Source organism: Vipera ursinii (genome assembly GCF_947247035.1).
Source record: "Vipera ursinii genome assembly, chromosome: 2".
NCBI lineage: Eukaryota > Metazoa > Chordata > Lepidosauria > Squamata > Viperidae > Vipera > Vipera ursinii.
The window spans coordinates 172,973,920-172,997,990 of record NC_139513.1 but is presented as its reverse complement, the minus strand read 5'-3'; the positions used below and the strand labels follow the sequence as shown (position 1 = coordinate 172,997,990).

The window sequence follows — 24,071 nt, the reverse complement described above, 5'->3', positions numbered from 1 at the left end:
CAAACTATGTATGATATATTATGAGAACAGCAATTTTATTATAAATAAATATATATAATATATATATAAATATAAATAGATTTGGGATAAAGATGACAAATAACAAGTAACTGATATTTGTAGCACATTAGCATTATATACTGTACTATGATGTTAAAATTAGTAATTCAAAATTATAAAATACAAACCAGAATGACTTCATTAGAAATAAGAAAAAAATAATTTAGTGTTTCATATGTAAATGTCCAGAAAATAAAAATAAAAATATTAATACCCAGTGAGAAAACAAATGTATTTTTTAAATGGTCTAACCTGCAGAATGGTAACAAATGATCTAAATACATAGAGTTTTTCAAATACACGGCCCTTTGGAGCTGTTTGCTACATTGTAAATTAATTGGGATAAGCTCTACTGTAAATATGAATTGGTCAATCAATATCAAATCAATACAAAAGAATGCTGTGGAGGAAGAACTCTTACTAGAAAGAAATGATAGTCAAAGTTCAGAAGTTGTGGGTGCTTCATCACTGGAGGCTTTCAAGAAGAGACTGGACAGCCACTTGTCAGAAATGGTATCGGGCAGGGGTAGGCAACCTCGGCTCTTTTATGACTCATGGACTTCAACTCCCAGAATTCCTGAGCCAGCTGGCTCAGGAATTCTGGGAGTTGAAGTCCATGAGTCATAAAAGAGCCGAGGTTGCCTACCCCTGGTATAGGGTCTATCTTCTTGAGCAGGGGATCGGACTACGAGATCCCTTCCAATTCTGTTATTCTAAGTTTTAGAGCTATGTAGTAGGTTGCATCTTCAGAGCGTTGACTAAGAATTTTTTAAAATGTTTGTAAAATTATTTTAAAAACAGTTAAACCTAGTTTTCAATATCTAACAAGTATTACTTTTGTTTAAAATACAATAAAATTATTTTAATTGAATCGTTTGAAGTTACAGTGGACTTCCCCAAAAGCTGCTTAGGGCCCGGTCCTGAAGTAAATGCTGCTGCCCTTATGACTAACCACAGGGACGCAGCAGTGCCCCCTCTGCCTCTATCCCCCCATTCCCCCACTGGGTGCCTGCAGGTCCTGCACCTGCTTCCCATTCCACCTGGCCCCATACCCTCCTCCTCACATACCTTTCAAAGATCTCCAGAGCTCAGGCTAGCGAAGGAGGGCAGGTCACTCCATTCCAGGACTGCATGGTGGGATCCCGGAAGCTGTCTCCATTTTCAGGAGAGCTGCACTGAATTGTGGGCGCACTGAAAATGGCAGCTGCTTCTGGTATTGCATTATGTGACTCAGGAATAGGAAAGGCTTCGCCTGCTTCCGTAACACAAGCTCTGGACTGCGGTGGACCGGTGCACAGTTTTCTGGAGCTCACATTAAAGATGTAGAGCAAGCCACTCTGTTCCTGAGTCTCGGGCGATCCCAGATACAGCCACCATTTTCAGAATGCTCACATTGAGTTCTGGGGATTGCAAAAACTGGCAGCTGCTTCTGGATTTTCATCATGCAGTTCAGGAATGGAATGGCTTGCTCTGTTTCCTTAACATGAGCTCTGGACTGCTGTGGACTACCAGTAAAGTAAAATTCAAGCTTTATATCAGCTGTAGCTATTATTTGCTGTTTTATTATTTGCAGTGCTTCTTTGACCGTCTTTGTTTCTAGGTGATATTTTTTGATTGGATATTTTTTGATTTTATTGCTCAGCTTCTTTGCTTCCATCTCTTCTTGATTGATTGCACCTGATCTTAGCATGCTGATCTTATTTTCCAATCTGGCCTTCCATTTTGGTGGGGCACTTTTGTTCTTTGTTCATTTTGCATCCAGGATATTTAGTCATATCTGCAGGCATGCCGTGCATTACTGTATTTTCCGGCGTATAAGACGACTGGGTGTATAAGACGACCCCCTACATTTCCTGTTAAATTATAGGGTTTGGGCTATATTCGCCGTATAAGACTACCCCTCTTCCAATGCACACCAAATAAAAATTAAAAAACATCAGATTTGATTTTAATATGGTAATTTTAATTCAAATGCTTATGACATGCAGGTACTTAGTAGGAAAACTGTCACTTATAAACATAAGGCTGTTTGTCATCAAACATGTAAACATAAAACAGTGCAAGTGGATTAAACTTTTCCTAATTCACTCTAAAGCTTTCCCTGCGCAGAGCTTTAAGTAACACCAGCTGCCTGCAATTAGTGCAGGTTCACATCCCACCAGGCTCAAGGATGACTCAGCCTTCCATCCTTCCGAGGTAGGTAAAATGAGGACCCAGATTGTTGGCAGCAATAAGCTGACTTTGTAATAATGCTGCTTGTGGGGGGGGGGGAAAAGCCCTAATAAGCAGGCATATACATAGAATGAAAGCTATTGCTAAGCACATTGATTTGTGCTTTAAATTGTAAGCCGCCCTGAGTCTTCGGAGGAGGGCGGGATATAAATGGGATTAAAAAAAAAGACCAAATGGGAGATCCGCTCCAGGTTTTCCAGCCAGCCCGCCCAGTTCCTGAGTCAAATGTGTCCTTAGAGCTAAGCAGCTGCTCTGGGTACGGCATTCCCCACCTGCCTTTCAAGTTGGGATAGACTACAGCTGCTCTTCAACTTTAGAAGGAAAGACAACCAGACCCCAACCTATAAAAAATCACAGACTGCAGCTTCTTCTCCAATTGGTCCTGCTTTCCCTGTGCAGACTAAATGGGAGATCCGCTCCAGGTTTTCCAGCCAGCCCTGTCCCTAAAGTTTTAGCACCCGGCATATAAGATGACCCCTGACTTGTGAGAAGATTTTCATGGGTTAAAAAGTCGTCTTATACGCCGGAAAATACGGTAGTTGGTTTGTTTCTTGCAGCAAGTTGATGCTTATATTTAATAATAACAACAACAACAACAACAACAACAATAATAATAATAAGAAGAAGAAGAAGAAGTAGTAGTAGTAGTAGTAGTTGGAAGGGACCTTGGAGGTCATCTAGTCCAACCCCCTGCTTAGGCAGGAAACCTTATACCATTTCAGGCAAATGGCTGTCCAGTCTCTTCTTAAAAACCTCCAGTGTTGGAGCATTCACCACCTCTGGAGGCAAGTTGTTCCACTGGTTAATTGTTCTAACTGTCAGGAAGTTTCTCCTTAGTTCTAGGTTGCTTCTCACCTTGACTAGTTTCCATCCGTTGCTTCTTGTCCTGCTTTCAGGTGCTTTGGAGAATAGCTTGACTCCCTCTTCTTTGTGGTAGCCCCTGAGATATTGGAACACTGCTATCATGTCACCCCTCACTCTTCTCTTCGTTAAACTACACATACCCAATTCCAGCAACCGTTCCCTATATGTTTTATGTTCCCTATTTGATATTGCGCTACTGACATATTTTAATATTTGTGCTGTTTTTTTGTAACAATGCAGGCTAATTTATTCTATTGTTTTTGTGCTGTTCTAGATGCTCAGTTATTTTTTGTTTCAATAACAGATTACAAATTATTTTATCATTTCGTTGTTTTAATCTTCTTATATTTGCAATGGGCATACAATTTTTCTTCCAGTAATCCTGCAGCTGCTGGCCCTAGTTGCTCAACCAACAGTTCTGAGTCCTGTAGAACATCATTCCCCAACCTTTCCGGGTTGGTGGCCTGGCGCAGGCGGCACAGCAAAAAGGGACTGGTTTTGTCCAAGGGGCAGGAATGCACACAACTTTGTGTGAGTGGTGTGTGTGCCATTTTCCAAACACATTTGGTATATTTGTAAGAAATATTTTCTTTTACTTGATTCTGAATAAATTGGAAGCTTCCAAAATTCCCAGATATTTCTAGCCTTCTTTTGGCGCTACTGTCTTAATCAAATCTTCATTGCTACGCTGTATTCTATCATCTTCAACAATTTTGTCTGCCCTTATGGCTATGGTTGCACAATTCTCAATGCCAAAGTACACAGCAACATCTTTTCTGAAGTTTTTTTGTGTTTTTTAATAATCTAGTTCAACCTTTGTTTTTCCAGATAATTTTAAATCATCCATACAGAATATGAAATTTGTACTTCTCTTTTGCCAATTCATATCCATAGTTTGTCTTATTCAAAACTGCCATCAGTAAGGCCATTGATACTTTACAGTAAAGCTGATAATGAGTCACCTTGGAAAATTTCTCATTTGATTTCAACTTCTCCTAATTTTTCACTTTTATTCATCAGCTTTGTTCATCAAAACTTCACCAAACTATTCACTAATTGCTGAATGTTTCTACTGACATGTCTCAATCCAGCTTTGGGAAACAGAATTGAATGCCTTTTTATATTGCATATTCCAAGCAATGAACAATTTTGTGGTTTTTTTTTTTAATTCTTTAAAACCAGCTTATCAATAACTGGTCCTTTGTTCCTCTAAAACTCCTGCAGCATCATTTTTGCTCTATAGGGAATAAATCATTACTTTTCAAATAGCTGTAGACTTGTTTTTGCAATTATGCCCATAAACAGCTTGTATTTGTTGGCAGACAGGCTATGGATCTGTAGTTTTCAGGTTCTTTCCCTTCTCCTTACCTACCTACAGAATTAGGAATGTCCTTCTAATTGTTTAGCCATTTTCTGGTTTTTGATGCTTCCAGAACCCTATTCATCTGGTCTGCCAACCTCAAGTGTAGATGACCCAGAATCCATGCAACTCCTCTGCTCCAGGAGCATTCCAGTTTTTTACCTTCTCTTTCATACCATTTCCTCAATCACCCTAATGTTTTCCATACTGACTACTTCCATTGCATGTTCAACTTGCTTGATCCATGTTGTATTCCTATTGTCTTCCCACAAACATTTCCAAAATTATAGGGTTTCTTCTCTGTCAGGCTTATTTGTCCTTTCGCTTTTTCAAGGGTTTTGTAGAATTTATACTGATTTGCTCTAAATTGCAAAATCTGCAGGAATTGAATTATTTGATTTTTCACATTATGTGATCTTCCCTGCAATAGCTATGACTCTTTCTCTCAATTGTTCTACACCCTCTGAAATTCCTTTACCATCCAGGTTGTACTTCACACACAACCTCACACAGTTTTGATTTTTTTTCAAGGTTCCTTCATTCAAATTCTTTAAATTGCTCAAGTTTAGGCAAATTTTCTTTATTTTCAATTCTATTTGCATGTACCAATTAGGTTTTCCTTTCTTAATAACCTCATTCCTTTGTATTTGAAGCCCCAATTCCTCAGTAGTTACATAACTATGGCATACATCATTCGGTTCATTTGGCCAATGTTTCAGTTGGAATAATTTTAACAGCTTCTTAACTGTTTTAGCCAAAGTTTTGCTGCTAATTTGTTTCCATTTTGGTACATGTATTTCTTTCAATTTCCTTCATTCGGTCTTTGATTGAGATGGGGTGGTGGTGGTGGGCAGGTGGGGAGAGTTCAAGAGAAGGCAGAGAAGGCAGTCCCTTACTTTATTGGGGCTCTGGACTTGGAGGGAGCAAGCTGGGAATGGCTTGTATCAGGGAGGGTCCTCTTTTAACAACCAGTGGGATTTGGTTAACAATGGCAATGGGGACTGCCTGGACAGCTGTTGCCAAATGATGTGGACATGTGATGTCATACTTTACAACTGCATCACTTAGCAATGGAAATTCTGGTCCCAATTGCAGTCGTCAACCAAGGATTACCTGTATACCACCATAGAATTTTTTTGGAGAAATGGATACTGCATTGCAAAGATACTGTTGTCATTTGGAAGGGACTTCAAGATGCTGAAGAAACAAAAAAAAATCTAATGAAAACATTAATCTGCAAGCAATAGAGGTAGGATCAACTACTAACTTCATACTATCAACTACAAATTACTGTTGTCAGGACACCAGTTATATTAAACATAATATGCTAGGTGAGGAACTGTTTATACAGGACATATTTAATAATGGAGCTTTGAATGAAGCCACTTCTCTGAAGTGGTGGAAACAGGCAGCAACCTACCAACTTTTCATTGGACTGGTTTCCTTTGCAAGCCGAGATTATTGTCATCATTTGGTATTATTTGCTCCAAAAAACAAACAAACAAATTAACCAAGTGTTGAAAAAACAAGAATAGTTACTTCAGCCATGAATAAAAATAACAGTGTAATGGACAACATGAGATCTATTTATGTAAATGTTAAGGATATGTACATTTAAAGCTGTGGTGACTTGAATATTAAGAATAAATAAAATTTAGGAAAAAAAGAATACAAGGAAAATTGTCAGCTGAAAAATCAGAAAATGCTCAGATGGAAATATGAAATATATATACAAAGTTTAAAATATAACTGAATGCACTCTGCTACAATATATGTCTGTGTGATTTATTATTCCTTCCATATTGTCATTGTATTATGTATCATTTTGTACATTAGCATAATTATTACTTAAAATATTGCACAAATTATACAGATTGTCCTCTATTTATGACCATTACTCAGTCAGTGATTGTTCAAGAATATACCAGCGCTGAACGAGATGGACTTACAACTAGTTTATGAAATTGTGTCCTTTGCAGCATCCCGCATGGTCACGTGATTGTGATCTGGGTGCTTGAGTGCCCGTCTTGCAATCATGTCAGAATGAGCTGCAGTCATGTGAACACCATTTACAATCTTACTCTGTAGTACCTGCTTTGTGTTGGCCCCCACCAGCCCACCCATGCTCTGTGGTGCCTGTCTGCAGTCCCTGCTGTCCTACTTGTGCTCAGAATTGCCTGCTCACAGCCCCTGCCAACCTGCCTGCATTCAAAAGCATTGCTCTGTGGCTCCTGCCAACTGCCTGCAGCCCCTGCAGCTTGCCCACATTCAAAGGTTATCACCAATGGCCCCTGTCAATCTGTCTGCACCCCCCCTCTAGGTGGCCCATGCCCTGTGGCACTTCCCCACAGCATTCCCCCCCCCCCGCAGCACCTACCTACCCACCACCCTGCTCCTTGCCTGGGATTCCTGCCCCTTACCTCTTAACCACCCACATGATCCGGAGCAACTGTCATTGCTAAGCGATGCAGAGAATGTGTTTTACAACTATACTGCTTAGCAATGGAAATTCTGCTCCAATCGCTATTGTAACCCGAAGACTATCTTTGCTCTCATGTGCTACACAAATACGTTTTGATGTGTACAAAGAATTATTGGTGGCAAAATCAGGCCGCTCTGACTTTGTTGCTCTTTACCTGTGTTACTGGAGTTGAAGGTTGCATCACAGAAGAGTTTGGAAATTCCTTGGATAGATTTCCTTCAACACTTGTTTCTGCGGTGAGAGAAAGACAGAGGAAATGTAGGAAGAGTGAGGTGGGATAACAGGGAGAGAAAGTACAGAATCAATATATCCAATACAGAGGACTATTTATTTGCAACTCACATTCTCAGAACTGCTGGGTAGAATCAGTAGTTTGTACTTCTGTGAGCTCAGAATGGGATCCTAGACATCCAGTTTCTTAATTATCTTAGTTTATACATATTTGAAACATACTTTTAGAAGCCCCTACAGTCAGCATTGGGCTTGTATAATGACTGAATAAACACCAACCTAATTAACAAATCTCAGGACTCAAGTTAGCAGAAATACCCCGAATTCATTGTTTCTTCTTATTTATATCATAATGTACATCGGGGTTTCTTAAACTGTTTTCTCTCAGGACCTCTTCCTTCTTTTAAAATTTATGGAGGACCCCCCCCCAAAAGCTTTTGTTTCTAAGGGTTATATTTATTGATATTTATCATACAGGTAGTCCTTGACTTACAGCCACATTTGAGCCTCCAAATTTCTGTTGCTAAGCAAGACAGTTATTAAGTGAGTTTTAACACATTTTATGACTTTTCTTGCCACAATCGTTAAATGAATCACTGTAGTTGTTAAGTCAGTGACATGGCTGTTAAGTAAATCTGGCTTCTCCACTGACTTTGCTTGTCAGAAGGTCACAAAAGGTGATCTCATGACCCCAGGACAGTATAATCACCATAAATACATGCCACTTGACAAGTATCCAAATTTTGATCACGGGACCATGGGGATGAGGTAACCGTTGTAAATGTGAAAAATAGTCATAAGTCACTTTTTTCAGTGCTGTTGCAACTTCAGTCACTAAACAAATGGTTGTAAATCAAGGAATACCCTGTATTAAAAATTAAAATAGATGCATTTACAGTTGCCATTGTCACTTCTCATGATTCTCAATGCGATTTTAATATTATATTAATTTTTAACAAAGATTGGAAAATAATTTTGATTTTATATACTCCTAAAAGGGTCTTGGGGAATATATAGATCTTTAAAATATGTATCACTCCAGAACGACTTTGAATACAAGCCGATATAAAATGAAAACACAAAATTAAACATAGTTCTAGAATCTAGAAATACCTTAGCTGACTGCTCAAGGTTTATTGTACTTTTGGGTTGACTATCAAGCTATCAAGAAATAATAGAGAAAAATTTTGAATATTAAATTATTTTTCATTTTCTGTTGACGATATACTTTTCAGTTTAATTTTTTTAGAAAAAATTAAACTGAAAATTGTTTGATTTCAACAATAAACGGCAGAGGAAACAATTCAAAGGAACTGCTTCTGTGATTTGTTCACCCAGAAGTGTGTTAATTATTAAACTACAATAAGGTTTCTCATTACAACAATATGAAGAACAGCTTCACATTCACCAAGGACTGTGAAATGTATTGTGGGAACTCTAAGCTCACCACCATCTTTTGAATTGCTGATCCCAACACTGCATACTTTTCTGCTGATACCATTGTTTCTAGTTGTTCACCTTGATTGACAAGGACAGAGAAAAGAGGAAGGAGAGAAATAAGTTTCAAGAAAGAGAAATCTAAGTTTCTCTTCGAGGCACAGAGTTGATTTCTCAGCTCTTTGAGTCTAAGCAAGTGGCTACAATTGTACATACAAACTACTTCCAATTTACTATAATACTATGCACTAGCTTGCCTGCCATTAGATTGATATATATCAATGCAAGTGCATTCTAAATACTTAACAAACATTTAACACATATCTCCCTTGCTTCTCAGCTAACAAAGAGAGAGAGAGCGCCTGTGCTCTAGGGATTAAAACAAATGCTTAAGACGCAGTCGGCCCAGGTTCGAATCTCAGAAGGGTATGGCTGACTGATGAGAACAAATAAGTTTGAAATGATCATATCTGTCTCCCTTTATTCTTTGTTAGCAAGCCAAAAAAAAATTACACAAATATGAGCTGCCCAGCTACTGCCTGTAGATGGCCTTGGGCTAGGCTGAAACAGGAAATAAGATTTGTCCCGTGTTTGGGACCAAGCAAGTGCATTCTAAATACTTAACAAACATTATATATATATATATATATATATATATATATATATATATATATATATATATATATATATATATATATATATATATATATATATATATATATATATATATATATGGATCCATGGTTTTTCGGGTTTTTCCCCGCGTAGAACTAAAAGTGTAGGCGCAACGTTTCGACGGAATCCCATCCGTCATCATCAGGCTTTAGCTTCCTTCTTCTGGGAGCTTCCTTCTTCCTTCTTTAGCTTCCTTCTTCCTTCCCAGAAGAAGGAAGCTAAAGCCTGATGATGACGGATGGGATTCCGTCGAAACGTTGCGCCTACACTTTTAGTTCTACGCGGGGAAAAACCCGAAAAACCAAGGATCCACATACAGGCACCCGCGAAAACCTCAGAAAACATATATATATATATATATATATTTATATATAAATTCTTTATTAGCAATTTGAATAATTTACACAAATAATGAGCTGTCATAAGTTGTGACTATATCCTGTGGATAGCCTTGGGTTAGGCCAAAAACAGGAAAGAAAGAGTTAATTAGCAAGGCATATTCAAATGACTTGACAAATAATTTAATATTTAATAATTTAATTTGTATACCGCCCTTCTCCCGAAGGACTCAGGGCATAACATACATACATATACATATACATATACATATACACACATATACATATACATATACACATATACACACACATACTGTATATATATATGTGTGTGTATATATACACAGACGCACACACACACACACACACACACACACACACAGAGTGGACATATCCAACACTCCATTTCCCCCAGAATATCAACCTTGTGTGGTGGGTTGGGCTGAGAGAGAGTAACTGGCTCAAAGTTACCTAGCTGGCTTTCATGGCTAAGGCAGGACTTGAATTCAGGTCTCCCACTTTCTAGTCTGGTGCCTTAACCACTAGACCACCCATTTCCTTTGTATGGAGAGAAAGTATTAAGTCTATGAAGTTCCAGCAGAGTTCAAACTCTGGTTCTACACACAATAAAGGGCAAACTATGAACTGTGGAACCTTCTTCCACTTTTGCTACTTGGAGGTAGGCACAGCTGAGTGATTAATTTTTAGGGCAGTGTTAATCACACAAATGCCAGGATTTACATACTTGCACCAGACATCAGGATATAAAACTACAACGTTTTTATGAAGTTGTCAGTACCTATATGTCTGCTGTGCTCAAACTACCGTACCTTTTGGCTTCCTCATGCTCGCTTATTGAAAATCCAGGAGCCCAAGCATTGGCTTTTCCTGGATGTTGTCTGTTCACTTGCTTTGAATTTATAACTAAAACCTAGGGGATTACAGTAACCTGGCCAATGACATCCTTTTGATTTTTTGATTACTATGGAAATTAAGTCATTATCTTTCCTGTAGTATATAAAACACACAGAACTACATACCATTTATGCTTCATTTCTTCTCTTTTCCTTCTCTATATGTTTCCAATTCTTCCCCTCAGTCTAGCACTTTCTCCAATACTTGACTTATTTGGTACCTCTTTGAAATGGCTTTACTATCAAAAGACTACACTGGGAATATTCTGTCTGCCCCTCTGAAAAATGGCCCTGAAAATACGATCTCATGTTAACTGATTTAAGAAATCATAAGAAAGGATCATATGTGGTTTCAGAACTATCTGCTGCTAATATGCTGATGATATTTAGCTATATTTGTCCTTTCTTGCATGCTAAATTTGGATGTCTCAAGATCCTCCCTGTAAAGTGCAAATAACTGGTTATGGAAAAAAAACAACTGAAGCTAAATTTGAGTTAAATGGAGTTTTATTGATCCAAAGACTTGACTTCTTTAGATTCCAATACTGATATGCTTAACATGCCAATACAAGATTAGTTTATTGCTAATTTTGCTTTTCCAGTGGAGCCCAGTCTATGAAATTACTTGCAGTTGGGGCTGTTCCTTGCATTGGTTCAGTTCTGAAAAAGTCTCAATATGTTTCTTTTAAGTTTTTCATATACGTATTTTAATGAGTTTTAAGCAGGTTTTTAATCATCTAATATTTGGCTTTTAATGATCAGGTTTGTAATCCAAAGGCATGTACAGTTAAATACACATTCTTTCCATGTTTGGCAAATGCTGCTTTTCTATTCTCCAAGCATTTTTTTCTATTGTGGCTGGTACATGTCTATATCATATATTAAACTCAATGGTCATTGAACTAATAATCTAACTGTAACCGTTCTTCTTTCTGTTTATATGTATCTGCTGAGTGCATTCCATGCCACTGGCAAAATTACATTCTGGCATCCATCTGTAACACATGTAAATTTGAATGGAACTGTGAATGGATGAGCTGTTGTAACATTCCTAATTTTAAAAAACTCCAGAAGAGGAATTGAAGATCTTTTCTCAGTTTAGTAAATATAACAAAATAAAAGTTCTCCTGGATCTAATCCAAAAGTTTCATTTAATCCAACATCCTGTCCCAATGCAGAGGCAGCTTCAAATGTTCAACAGAATTATTTATTTTATCTGTATTGATCACAGCGACATTTTCTTCTTTGCCCTCAAATGCCAGACAAAGAAGATCCAGGAAGCAACTTACCTTCAGAATAAATATACTGAGCTATGTCTTCTACTTGCAGCTCATTTTCACCTGACCTGCAACAAAAAGACTTCGTGAATGCTGGCTGTTAGGAGACACATGAATTGTTGATATGATCCCCAAGACAAATAGGTATCAAATACGTATTGCACAATAGGCACTTCTGATGCAGCCTGTATTCTCTGCGATTTAAAGTTTTCTTATTAATCAACTTTATAAAAGCATTGATCATGTTGTATTCCATGTGCTAATAGGGCACATAGGGAATACAGAATAGGATTGTTATGCACAAGTTCCTGATAATCAAGGACATGGACAAATGTACTTCCAATTCATTGCTTAATCGTATTAGACCAAAGATAGCATATTTCTTTTTTTATTTCATTTGGAGATTTGAATTCAGTAGGGACTCTTTAATAGGAGTTCAGGATGTGCTTCTAAACATGTGTAGAGTACTGAAAGAATCCCAAGTAATTAGCAGCAGGTCCCATTCGGAAAAAAATTGCCTTTGATGCAGAGTAAAGTCTTAGAACAGCTGTGAATAAATACTAATATATATTCATCATATTAATACATATGTAAGATAGCATTTCTATCTATACTGTATCTCTCTTCTATTTAAACTATGGCTTCAGGAAGGAGACAGGCAAGAGGGAGAAAACAAATAGTTCCCTAGTCTGTTAAACATAAGAGTCTTAATTTTCTAACTATATGAGAGATAGGACATACACAGTATGAAAGAAATCTTCCTCCACCCACAGAGGTGCTTAAAAGTTTGTGAACCCATTTGAATGGTCAATATTTTTCCATGACTGTATCTCTTGCCATTAACTTTAGTGGTCCAAAGGTTCACAGATGGAAAGAGATGATGCAATCTCCAACACCCCTTCTCATCTTCCGGGACACACACTCACTATTCTCTCTCTCTAGCATGAATCTTGGGGTTGTGGCTTGGTTGGCAATTTAATAGCAATAAATTGTTCTACCGGATAGTACTGCAATCCTTGCTCTTGTATATCCTGTTCGTAGTGTCAAGAACTATCTGTTTTCTTATATGTAACTTCATCTGCTGTACCCAAATTTGGTCTAGTTATTGTTGACACATAGAAGCTTTCCAAGGGCCTTCTATATTTACTGGTACCAGATAAGGTTTGCTCTTCTTTCTTTAGAAATTTAGCCTCCATAGATTGTTGGCTGAATTGGTCACTCAGCCATAGGAATTTTAAAATGTCCCCAATTTTCTCTTTCTGGTTGAAGAGATATTTTTCTTACTCATCTTTTTCAAGCTATAATAGGAAATGCTACCAAGAATCTTATAAAAAGTTATTAAACCATCAACGTAATTCAGGATAAAGGTCTCTTTTATTACTTAGAATTCTCAAGTTTACGCAGGATCAGCCTCGTTTTGTTTAAATCCTTCCTTAAGCAACGTTTGGTTGTTTTGGTTCATAAAAGCTTTTCTATAGTTTGCTCATCAGGCTCTGAAAGAATTCTGGGGGCTGTTCCATGTGAATCTCTCCCTCTAATTCTCCCTGTAAGTCTTTAGACCCAGTTGGTCACCCTCTGTATTTCTCCTGCTGCTATGCCTAAAGCATGCTGGCTGAGGAATTCTGGGAGTTGAAGTCCTCAAGTCATAAAAGGGCCAAGTTTGAAAACCCCTGCCTAAGAGCATTCTGACTAAAGTCACTCTGTGAGTGAGATGGGAGGTATCTAAATTTGACAATTGAAATAAAAAAATAAAGTATGCTTCATAATAGAAGCAAAGTTCATCATATTCCTTTCCCTAGTCTGAGATTATCCCTAGTCCAACCATCTGGCTCTGTAGTGGTATACTTCTCCACTCCCATTGCATTTGGTCTTGAAGCCTCATCTGCATTGTATTGCCTTTGTTCTGGCAGGTGTGTGTGTGTGTGTGTGCGTGTGTGTGTAATTTTAGTTTATTTTTATCCTGCCTTTATTATTTTTATAGATAACTCAAGACAGCAAATTACATAATACTCCTTCCTACCTATTTCCCCCACAACCACCACCATGTAAGGTGGGTTCAACTGAGAGAAAGTAACTGGCCCAATGCACGCAGTGGGCTTTCGTGCTAAGACATACTAGAACTCGTGGTCTCCTGAGCCTGGTGCCTTAACCACTAGACCAGGGGTGTCAAACTCAATTTCATTGAGGGCCACATCAGCATTGCGGTTGCCCTCAGGGGGCCGGGTGGGTATGGTCAGGGTGGGCGTGGCCTACTGGGTAGGCGTGGCTAGAGTGCATAGGGCCTACTGGGTGGGCGTGGCCAGCTCTACATTGTTTGCATCAAGGGTGCCTATGGGGGCCTGGGCAGGAGTGGGACAGATCTGAGGGTCTCTGTGCCAGGGCCAAGGCAGTGGGGGCCGTTCCCTCACTGTTTCCAGGATGGCTTCGCGGGCCGCATGAAACCACTTCGCGGGCCGGATCCGGCCCCCGGGCCTTGTGTTTGACATGTCTGCACTAGACCAAACTGGCTCTGGTTACTAGATGTTATTTATCTAGTTGCCAAATGTTATTTTTGGAAAGAGCTTCCATCTCTTCACTTGCTTTCCAGTTCTCAATTTCATGAATTGGCAGTTTTTAGGTAGCCCCCAAGGCTTTACCTCTTCATTTCTTTTCTCTTGGCCGTAAGCAAGAGTTTTATCTGGGAGGAGGGGCATGTCTCTTTGTTAGATATATGAGAACTGCATCTCAGCTAGTGCTAGTGCTGAAACAGGCTACTGTACTGCTGGTTTGAAACCACAGGCAAGGAAAAACTGTGTTAGTGTGGCATACTACTGGCTGGTAAGTTCAAATTCCCAGCTGGCTTATTTTTTCATTAAAGTAAGTCACATTTACCAGTGGACAGATCTAGGATCCCCGTATTCTTCTGTGTCAGCCGTATACCCATCCTTGCTCAACTATACTTCAGTTTCCTTCTATTCTCTTTAGAAACATAACCCCATGCCGTAGATCCAGACATTCTAATACGATTGAAACCAAATTTTCTGTTGAACCATAGCTAAAAAGGATTGGCTTTAATGACTAGCCTGTTTGGAAGATAGCAGAAATAGCTTCTTCCTGCTGTTTCTGATCCAGGCCTGAGTCAACTATCGTACTCCTACAGAGAAGGAGACTTTCTTTCTGCTGATCCATTTTGTTCTAGTGCAAAGGGATCTCTTATGAATAATCCCATTTTCCTTTAAATAATTGGATATCTGTAAATTCGGTTCCATTATCAGAACATAAATTGTCTTTTTTCCCCAAAAGCATTTTCTATATACCGGTAAGAAGAAATTGCCTGGATTGGTGACACTTCATCTTTATGCCCTATCAGACATAAACAGCAAAAACAAGATGTTTCATCAAAGAAAATTACTAAGTCCCAGTTTCCTCCATTTGACTCAATAGGAAGGAAAGAGAGATCAGTGTGGATTTGCTTATTCAGAATACTGCCGAGACGCAACATTTCCCGTGCTTTCAGTATTTTTTGTTATCTGTAATTCTTAAAGACATTTACTATTGTTATGTATGCAGGCACCTGCATAGCAACAGCCACCAGGGGGCGTTGGCCTGAACGGTTTTGGCGGGAAACCCAGTTTCAGCGGGAAAAGTAGGGCCAACCCCATTGGCTGTCCGCTTACCTGGCTAGGTATTTAAGGAGGCCAGGTAACCCTCATCTCCCAGTTCGCTACCCCCATCCAATAAAGAGCTGAACTCACACACCAGCTGGCATCTCTTCCTTGCGTCGGACCCACTACACAACAACTATATAAATGTACAGAGCAGCACAGATTGGCACATTTGTTGTGTATGATTTTGAAACTGATGGTCAATGCTTCCCTTTGTATCTGCCTGATTTGCTCTATATTCTGATGTTCTAGTTTTCCATGCCAAGATTCAGTGCAATTTCTCTCTCCTCCTTTTCAAGCTCAGTTGGGTTGCCTCTTATCAGAGAATTTCTCTGAAAAGTTCAGATTCTAATAATATTCCTTTCAACAACATATCCCCATCTCTTGTTCTTATTGAGCAATTTCCATCAGCAAATTAAACTGTATGTATCTTTCTGACTACATAATTAACACCCCAATCATTTGGAGCTCACATCTGGAGAGTACAGTACAACATGCAAAGCCATTGTCTTTTCATCAGTCTACATTTTATTAGCCTCCCTAATCTCTTGTGAGCTTATTTGCTGTCTGTTTTGTCCTGGATCTGCCCTTTGCAGCTTGTTTCAGGAGTCGAAAAACAATTCCTTATTTTAAAATAACAAAGAAGTTGTAAATAAACTGAATTCAAACTCCCAGTATTTTTCTTACTCTGAGCAATTCTTTCACAGAATGCACTATTTTATCTTATTTTTTTGCCCTTTGGGTTTAGCTCTGCTCTCTTCTTCACCCTTTTCCCATCCTGGCGATTTTTCCTTCCCTTGAGAGAAAAATTCTTAATTTTGGCTAGAACTGTCTCCATTCTAGAGGGCTGGCTAGGAGGTTAGAGCCTTTTCAGGCAAAACCCTCAACTGTAATCTGCTGTTGCAAATAAAGCAGGATTTTTCTCCACTTTTCAAATTATCTCAGGAATTATCTTAGGAATTCCTGCACTCTATTTTGGATATTATCTCACCTAAAGTACCAGTTTTTTTCTATTGCTTGCTTCGGCATATTAAAACATTGGGACAGAGAAGACAGACATCTCAAGAAAAACAACTTCTATGTAACTTCACCTCACAATACCCATTATTTTAAAACAGTTTACTTGGATCAAGCATTTGGTACACATAGTCTAAGATGCTTGTGCCACCCTGCCTTCTTAAACAGCACACTGTTTTTCATTAAGCAGATGGAACATGGGACTTAAGAGTTTTTATAGGTAGGTTTCTTTAATTAGTCCCAAACCTCACTCACAGTTGTCAGTTCCTTTATATGAATAAGGTATTGGTATTTCCATGTACATAAATATGTACTGAGGCTTTTCTGCTCCAGGCTTCCCAAGATCTTTTCCTTTTACCTCCAGGGAATTTTTGGGTTTCTAGAACTCATCATTTTCCAAATGTTTTGAAGAACAACTCTAGACCATTTTCCCCAATCCTTAAAATAAAGTAAGTGGTATGTTATCTTATTCAACTGCATCTTGCAGTTGCTTGCCAAGTATCAAAATTGAAAAGATCAATTGAAAATCCTAGGGTGGTATTTTGCCACCCTATTCCTGGGATTTCTGCACTTATTTTGGTAATCTTTAACTCCAGATTACCTAGTAGTTCATAGTTTGGAAGCTGATCTCAACGCATAATCCTGTTTGAAGTCAGCATTACCCCTGTGCTCCTGAACATATGCAGAGTACTAAATAATACTGGGCATCAGGTCCCATTCGTAATGAAGAATGCTGATAATATATTTGACTTAGATGCAGAATATAGATGTAGTCCACCTATCAATGAACAGACATAATATTTCAAGTAAAAGATAGATTTCTCAATACGCAGGATAAGAAAACTGCACTTTTGTCCAAACTACATCTTGAAAAGGAAGACAGGAAATTCCCTTGTCTCTTAAACATAGAGACCCATAATAGGCTAGGTGAGAGAAAGATATATGGAGAGTATGTAAAGCACTTCCCTCACATCTGAATGATGAGGACTGAATGAAAAGTACTGTCTTCAATGTTGTATGTCACCAGTAGATGGCAGTCCTGATGTGACAGAAGCTGTAACATATTCTTTAGCATCTGTTCTTTCATTTCTTGGTGGAAATTTCCTATGAAAAAAAACAGTTGCTGTGAAAAAAGTTGCACTGCTATTCTTCATGAAAGGGAAGCCTGTAATGGGTACCCATTGGTGCACTTTTAGCAACATGCTGTGATTGAATTGACTATTGAAGAAGTCTCTCCAGCTGAAATTCACCACTGAATATAGGTTATTTATGGTGATGTCATGAATACTGTGTGTTGCAGGGCAAAAAATATATTTAAAGCAATGAACTTGGAAGAGCTGATTTGTATGATTGAGAATGAAGTGGACAACTTGTAATAGTAACCAACGAGTTTCATAGGAGAAATACTTGGATGAATTGACCAGGGAAAATCAGTGGATCATTCTAAGGGAAACTGCTGGCAAGTTTGGCATTGCACAAGAATTTGTGGGTCTGATATGCCTCAAAAACATAAAGCTTTAGCAAGATGGCTCCTTGCATGCTGATGACAAAGATGAAAACTTCAAGTGTTTAAATTTGTCAACAATTTTTATTATACAACAAGAATGAAGGTGAAGAAGTTCTTTCCATCATTGTGAACAGCCAATGAACAGCCATTGTTATGACCAAAAACAAAGTATCAGTCCGTGGATTTCCTTCACAAAACTGAACATGAAAAGAAAAAAAATCAAAACTAAAGGGTTTTTTTGAATACAGATGATATTATTTACATGAATTTTACTGAACCTGGCATAAGTAGCAGGTCAGAACAGAACACTCAAAACTTTAAAACAAAATTAAAACACAAGAAGAAATTTTGCTGCAACCTGACCAGTCTTCAAACCCAATAAGCCATCCAAGAGGCAAATGTGAAATTGCATATCACCATCTTACCCTATCTGTCACAGGGTCCATACTTGGTACCATGCAATTTCTATCTTTTCCTGAAATTAAAAAAATACCTCCATGGGCATCTGTTTGATTTAAATAAAGATGTAGAAAGAGCCTGGCTGAAAAGACAAAGTGTGGAGTTCTTTCATAATGATTTTAAAAAGTTTGCCCATAGTTGGTAGAAGTATACAGCAAATGGATTATGGGAGAAAAGAAATACAGGATACAAAAGAGCTCATTTCAAGGATTATTTTCCTGTTTCATTTATTAAAAATATCCCTATTTAAGCTAATGTTATGGAAGTGGAAGAACTACTTTCATTCAAGTCTCCATTTGCCTCAGTTCTCTTAAATGCAAAGAAATAATGTAAACAAGGGGCTACCACAAAGAAGAGGGAGTCAAGCTATTCTCCAAAGCACCTGAAAGCAGGACAAGAAGCGACGGATGGAAACTAGTCAAGCAGAGAAGCAACCTGGAACTAAGGAGAAACTTCCTGACAGTTAGAACAATTAACCAGTGGAACAACCTGCCTCCAGAAGCTGTGAATGCTCCAACACTGGAGGTTTTTAAGAAGAGACTGGACAGCCATTTGCCTGAAATGGTATAGGGTTTCCTGCCTGAGCAGGGGGTTGGACTAGATGACCTCCAAGGTCCCTTCCAACTTTATATTATTATTATAATAACAATTTCAAACTCTGGATGTTCACTGCAGCACTCAACCGGAAGCATGGAAATCAACTGCCATGATGAAAATGTGAATTGTGGTCATTCAGCATGTGGGAATGTGATCTGTACAATATTCAAAAGCACAGCTTTACCGAAAGGCCACTGTGGCAAATATATCAGTGATGACATTAAAAGTCAGGAAGTAGAATTCTGTCCCCTGCAACCCTCTGCTTTTTCTTTTCATTGTATTTTCAAAACTATGTTTTACTTATTATTACAGAAACTGCAAATGAAACTCCGAAAATCTGCTGCTAAAGCCAAGAGAGTGACAGAAATCCAAAGCAAAGCTCTGAAGCTGGCATATTTGCATACTTCCCCCAGATTGTAGTTATGTCACACAGCCCTCATAAGTTTCATAGTGTGGTTTGTGGTAAAAAACACAGGCCTCGTGTGTCTGTGCAAACATTTTGCTGAGAAGTCAACTCTTTAGAAACTCCCTTCATCTGAGAAATACGGAAGCAAGAAAATGTAAGGTTTGATCTCATCTCATTCCACAGCTGCGTAACCCTTTAGTTCTTGCTTCTAATTTAACCTATAAAAACTGTAATCAGAAGCTGTAAGCCTCTATTTATATAGCAAGAGAAGCAGGTTACTTCAAAGCAATGGAAAGTAACTGAACATGTTAGTATTTAAAGTGGATAGCAATAGCAGATCAATTTCTGTCAACAATTTATATAAAATTATGCATGTATAAATGTATACATACAAAAGTCTTGCACAGGAGCCATTGAAATAGACCACTGGAAAGAAAGTATTTCTACCCCCTCAAATTATTCAAGTAATAACACAAGCTAATATAAAATGACTATTCCAATGTAAAGTAGTACAGAAATATAATACCTTACTACCTAAACATGAAAAGAAGGCAATTTACTCATAAGGTTTGTACTTTGCTTTCCTCCCAAGACTCAACATGTATGTAACACTGCTCATTCATTTTTCCCCCACAACAACTTTGTAAGATTTGCTGAACTGAGAAATAGTAACTATCCCAAAGTTACTCAATAAGTTTCTTTAGTGGAGGATGGCTTTAAACCTGAGTCTCCCCATTTTAGTCTTAATCTTTACATCTTACTTTGCTTTCACTTTAGGACAATAAATTTAGGATGACCCAATGTCCCTCCATAGAAAAATATAGTCAAGAACCCGGATTTGTTATATCATTATCTCTGAAGGGCTGAGCAGGGATTTTGGTGATGGACTGGTGATTTTTGTTTAGAGAATTTGGGTGTGAGCTGGAGTCACTTGTCCCTTCTTGGTATTTGGCTCCCTTCCTTATGGGATAGTATATGTATGGATGTGAGTATTAAACTGTCCTGCTGAACCACATTTTTGGATACTGAATGATTTGCAGAAGCATCCTGGTGCCAGATACAGTCAGCTATTTCAAATGTGTGTCATTGGTCACAGCATCCCCCCCCCTCCAAGAGCCCACTGGCCACAGCATCCCCCCAGAGAGCCATAGCTTACCCTCACTGAGGTTCAGAAAGTGACTGAAGATTCAGATGTTCTCTCAGGCCTTGGGGTAGAGTACTGATTGAGCCCCTGTCAAATGTTTGCCTTCTGGATGCTTACGGAATAGGAACAGAATAGAGCTGGGAGGGACCTTGGAGGTCTTCTAGTCCAATCCCCTGCTCAAGATGGAGAACCTATACCATTACAGACAAGTGACTCTCCAGTCTCTTCTTAAAAATCTCCAGTGATGGAGCGCCCATTATTTCTGAAGGCAAACTGTTCTACTGGTTGTCCTCACTGTTAGGAAGTTTCTCCTTAATTCCAGGTTGTTTCTGTCTTTGATCAGGTCTAACCATTGTTTCTTGTCCTGCCTTCTGGTGGAGAATAATTTGACCCCCTCTTCTTTGTGGCAGACCCTCAAATACTGGAATACTGCTATCATTCACCCCTATTTCTTCTTTTCTTTAGACTAGCCAAACCCAAGTCCTGCAGATGTTCTTCATATGTTTTAGTCTCCAGGCCTTTGATCATCTTAATTGCTCCTCTGAATTTTTAGAAAGTCTCAACATCTTTTTTGTAGTATGATGACCAAAACTGGTTGCAGTATTCCAGGTGTGGTCTTACTAGGGTTTTATAAAGTGGTACTAATACTTTGTCTTCTGTTGGCTACTCCTGCCAGTTTGGTGTCATCTGCAAATTTGATGAGTTCTCCTTCAATTCCCTCATCTAAGTCATTGATGAAGATACTGAAGAGTACTGGGCCTAAGACAGAACCTTGTGGTACCTCACTGCTTGCTTCTCTCCATGTGGATTTGGTGCCATTGAGGACTACTCATTGAATAGAGTTTGTCAGCCAGCTACAAATCCATCTGGTGCTGATGTTGTCTATTCAGTCTCTTTCTAGCTTACCAAGTAGATTGAGGTCTACTTTGTTAAATGCCTTACTGAAATCTAAGTATACTATGTCAATCGCATTTCACAGGTTTATTAATTTAGTCACTTTATCAAAGAAGGAAATGAGATTGGTTTGGCATGATCTGCTTTTAACAAACCCATGCTGGTTACTGGTTATAACTTTGTTTGCTTCCAGTTGTTCACACATCTATTTTTTGATTCTCTTTTCCAGGATCTTCCCAGGTATTGATGTTTGATTGGTCTGTAGTTTCCTGGGTCTGTTTTTTATTCCTTTCTTGAACTTGGGGACCACATCAGCCCTTTTCCAATCCTCAGGTACTTCCCCGGTGCTCCAGGATTTATGAAAGATATGATGCAATGGTTCTGAGGTACCATTTGCCAGCTGCTTCAGAACTCTGGGATGTAATCTGTCGGGTCCTGGTGATTTACATTCGTCAAAGTCAGATAGGTGTTCTCTTACTATTTTCTTGCTTATTTTAATTTTTGTTTCTAATTTGTCTTTTGCAGTAGTTTGTTTTGTATGTTGGGCTATAATTTATTTTTCTGTGAAGAGTGATGCAAAGAATGAGTTAAGCAGCTCTCCTTTCTCCCTACTGTCTGTTATTTCCTTGCCATCTTCTCTCTTTAGTGGACCTACAGTTTCCTTGACTTTTTTCTTGTTATTAATATGTTGAAAGAAACTTTTTTTATTGTCCGTGATTTCTGTTGCAAGTTTTTGTTCGTTCTGAGCTTTTGAGTTCATCTTTGCATGTTCTGGCTGTTTGCTAATAATCAGCCTTAGTTATGTATCCCTCTTTCCATTTTTTGTACTTGTCCTTTTTGTCTTTCAGTTTGTCAGAGAGATCTTTGTGCAGCCATGCTGGTTTCTTCTTGATTTTCTTGTTTTTCTTTTTCAGTGGTATTGCGCTGGACTGGGCTTTTATGATCATATTTTTCAGTATTTCCCACACTTCTTGAGTTGTTTTCTCCTTTAGGACTTTCGTTTTCATCCTAGGTTCTCTCTGTTTGTTAAAATCAGCTCTTTTGAAGTTTAAGACATTGGTTGGATTATTTTCTATTGCCTGCGCTTGCATTATATTGAATTCCAATATGACGTGGTCACTTTCACCGAAGGTCCCGGCAACTTCAACTCCATCATTTCTTCTCTATTAGTAAGAATTAGGTCCACTATAGCTTTACATCTAGTTCCCTCCTCCACCTTTTGGATGATAAAGTTGTCGGCTAAGTTGGTTAGGAATCTGTTTGATCTCCAACTCGCTGCAGAGTTGGTCTCCCAGTTGATATCTAAAATGTTCTAATTTTTTTAATGTAAGTCATCTAGAGTCATCTGGAATTGGCAGCCTCTAGATTGTGTTAAATAAATACCACTCTAGTTTGTAATAGTGCAGATCCCCTTTTGAAGGAAAAGGGTGGGTTAAAGGGGAATAGGAATTATGTGAAAGAAAATAGACAGTAATATCCTAGTAGTGATGGGCATAGAGAAATAAGGTAGGGTGGCATGCTCTCAGGGAAACAATCACAATGCTTGGTTGCAGTGCAGTGTTCTAGCCCCCTGTGCTTAGCCCCAAGACCTAGTCATCAGAATTTCACTGGCCCTGGCCTCCAGCTGCTTTTACATAATACAAGGTCAGCCTACAATAATGCCTACTTTATTTTACTTTATTTATTTATATAATAATGCCTACCTCATTCATGATTTTACCCAAGATATCATACCAGTTTTGGTAAGGCATACCAGGTTAACAAGAAAAAAGTCAAGGAAACTGTAGGTCCACTAAAGAGAGAACATGGCAAGGAAATAATAGGCAACAGGGAGAAAACAGAGCTGCTTAATTCATTCTTTGCATCAGTCTTCACAGAAAAAGAAATTATAGCCCAACATACAAAACAGTTTTGGTAGAGGTTGGTCCTCTCATCATTTTACCATTGGATGTGAAAACCCTTCTGATATGCATCACTAAAGCTGGTTTGGTGGAGAAAGGGGATTGTCTTTTGGAAATATTCCCATCTGGATTTGGCATGGGGTGCAGTGGCAGGAAATGGCTATTGTCATCCAAAATGATTGGTGGCTTTCAGGGATTCTGCTCCAGAGACAATGGATGTGAGATCCTGTTTGTGAAGTGAGTGTTAAGATTGAGATGGGTAGCTGCAAAAGTATTAGCATAGGGTGGTACAGAGAAGAAAGTATATGGCAGCTGTCAGGAAGAAACTTATGACTGGCCCACCTTAACTCTTTTTAGTATAAAATGAGAGGGGAAAAGAAACTTTTTTGAGATTCTGTTATTATACTCCATATCATTGAAGTAGCATTCTAATAGTTCTTGCAATGTCTCTTTCCTAATCTTATTTACCACAAAAGACCACTTTACTTGCCTACTTGAGCTGCTCAATGCTATGGCAGAGTTTTTCCCCAGAGTTCCCTAGACCTATAATTCTAGGGAACTTTAAAATGCCTTCTCTGGGCTCAAGATCAGCAGCAGCTTAGAATTTCATAGATACCATGGATTAAATCTAG

General features: G+C 38.6%; 1 protein-coding gene across 1 annotated transcript in view; it reads right to left on the bottom strand.

Annotated features, from left to right (window-relative positions):
* Positions 1 to 24,071, bottom strand: part of PPP1R3F (protein phosphatase 1 regulatory subunit 3F) — a 49,117-nt gene that overhangs the window by 6,265 nt on the left and 18,781 nt on the right. Inside the window, exons 2-3 of the mRNA XM_083354017.1 lie at positions 11,883 to 11,938; positions 7,153 to 7,229 (exon numbers count right to left, since the gene is read on the bottom strand). Coding sequence (XP_083210143.1) covers positions 7,153 to 7,229; positions 11,883 to 11,938 — 133 coding nt within the window. The remainder of the gene's footprint in view (positions 1 to 7,152; positions 7,230 to 11,882; positions 11,939 to 24,071) is intronic.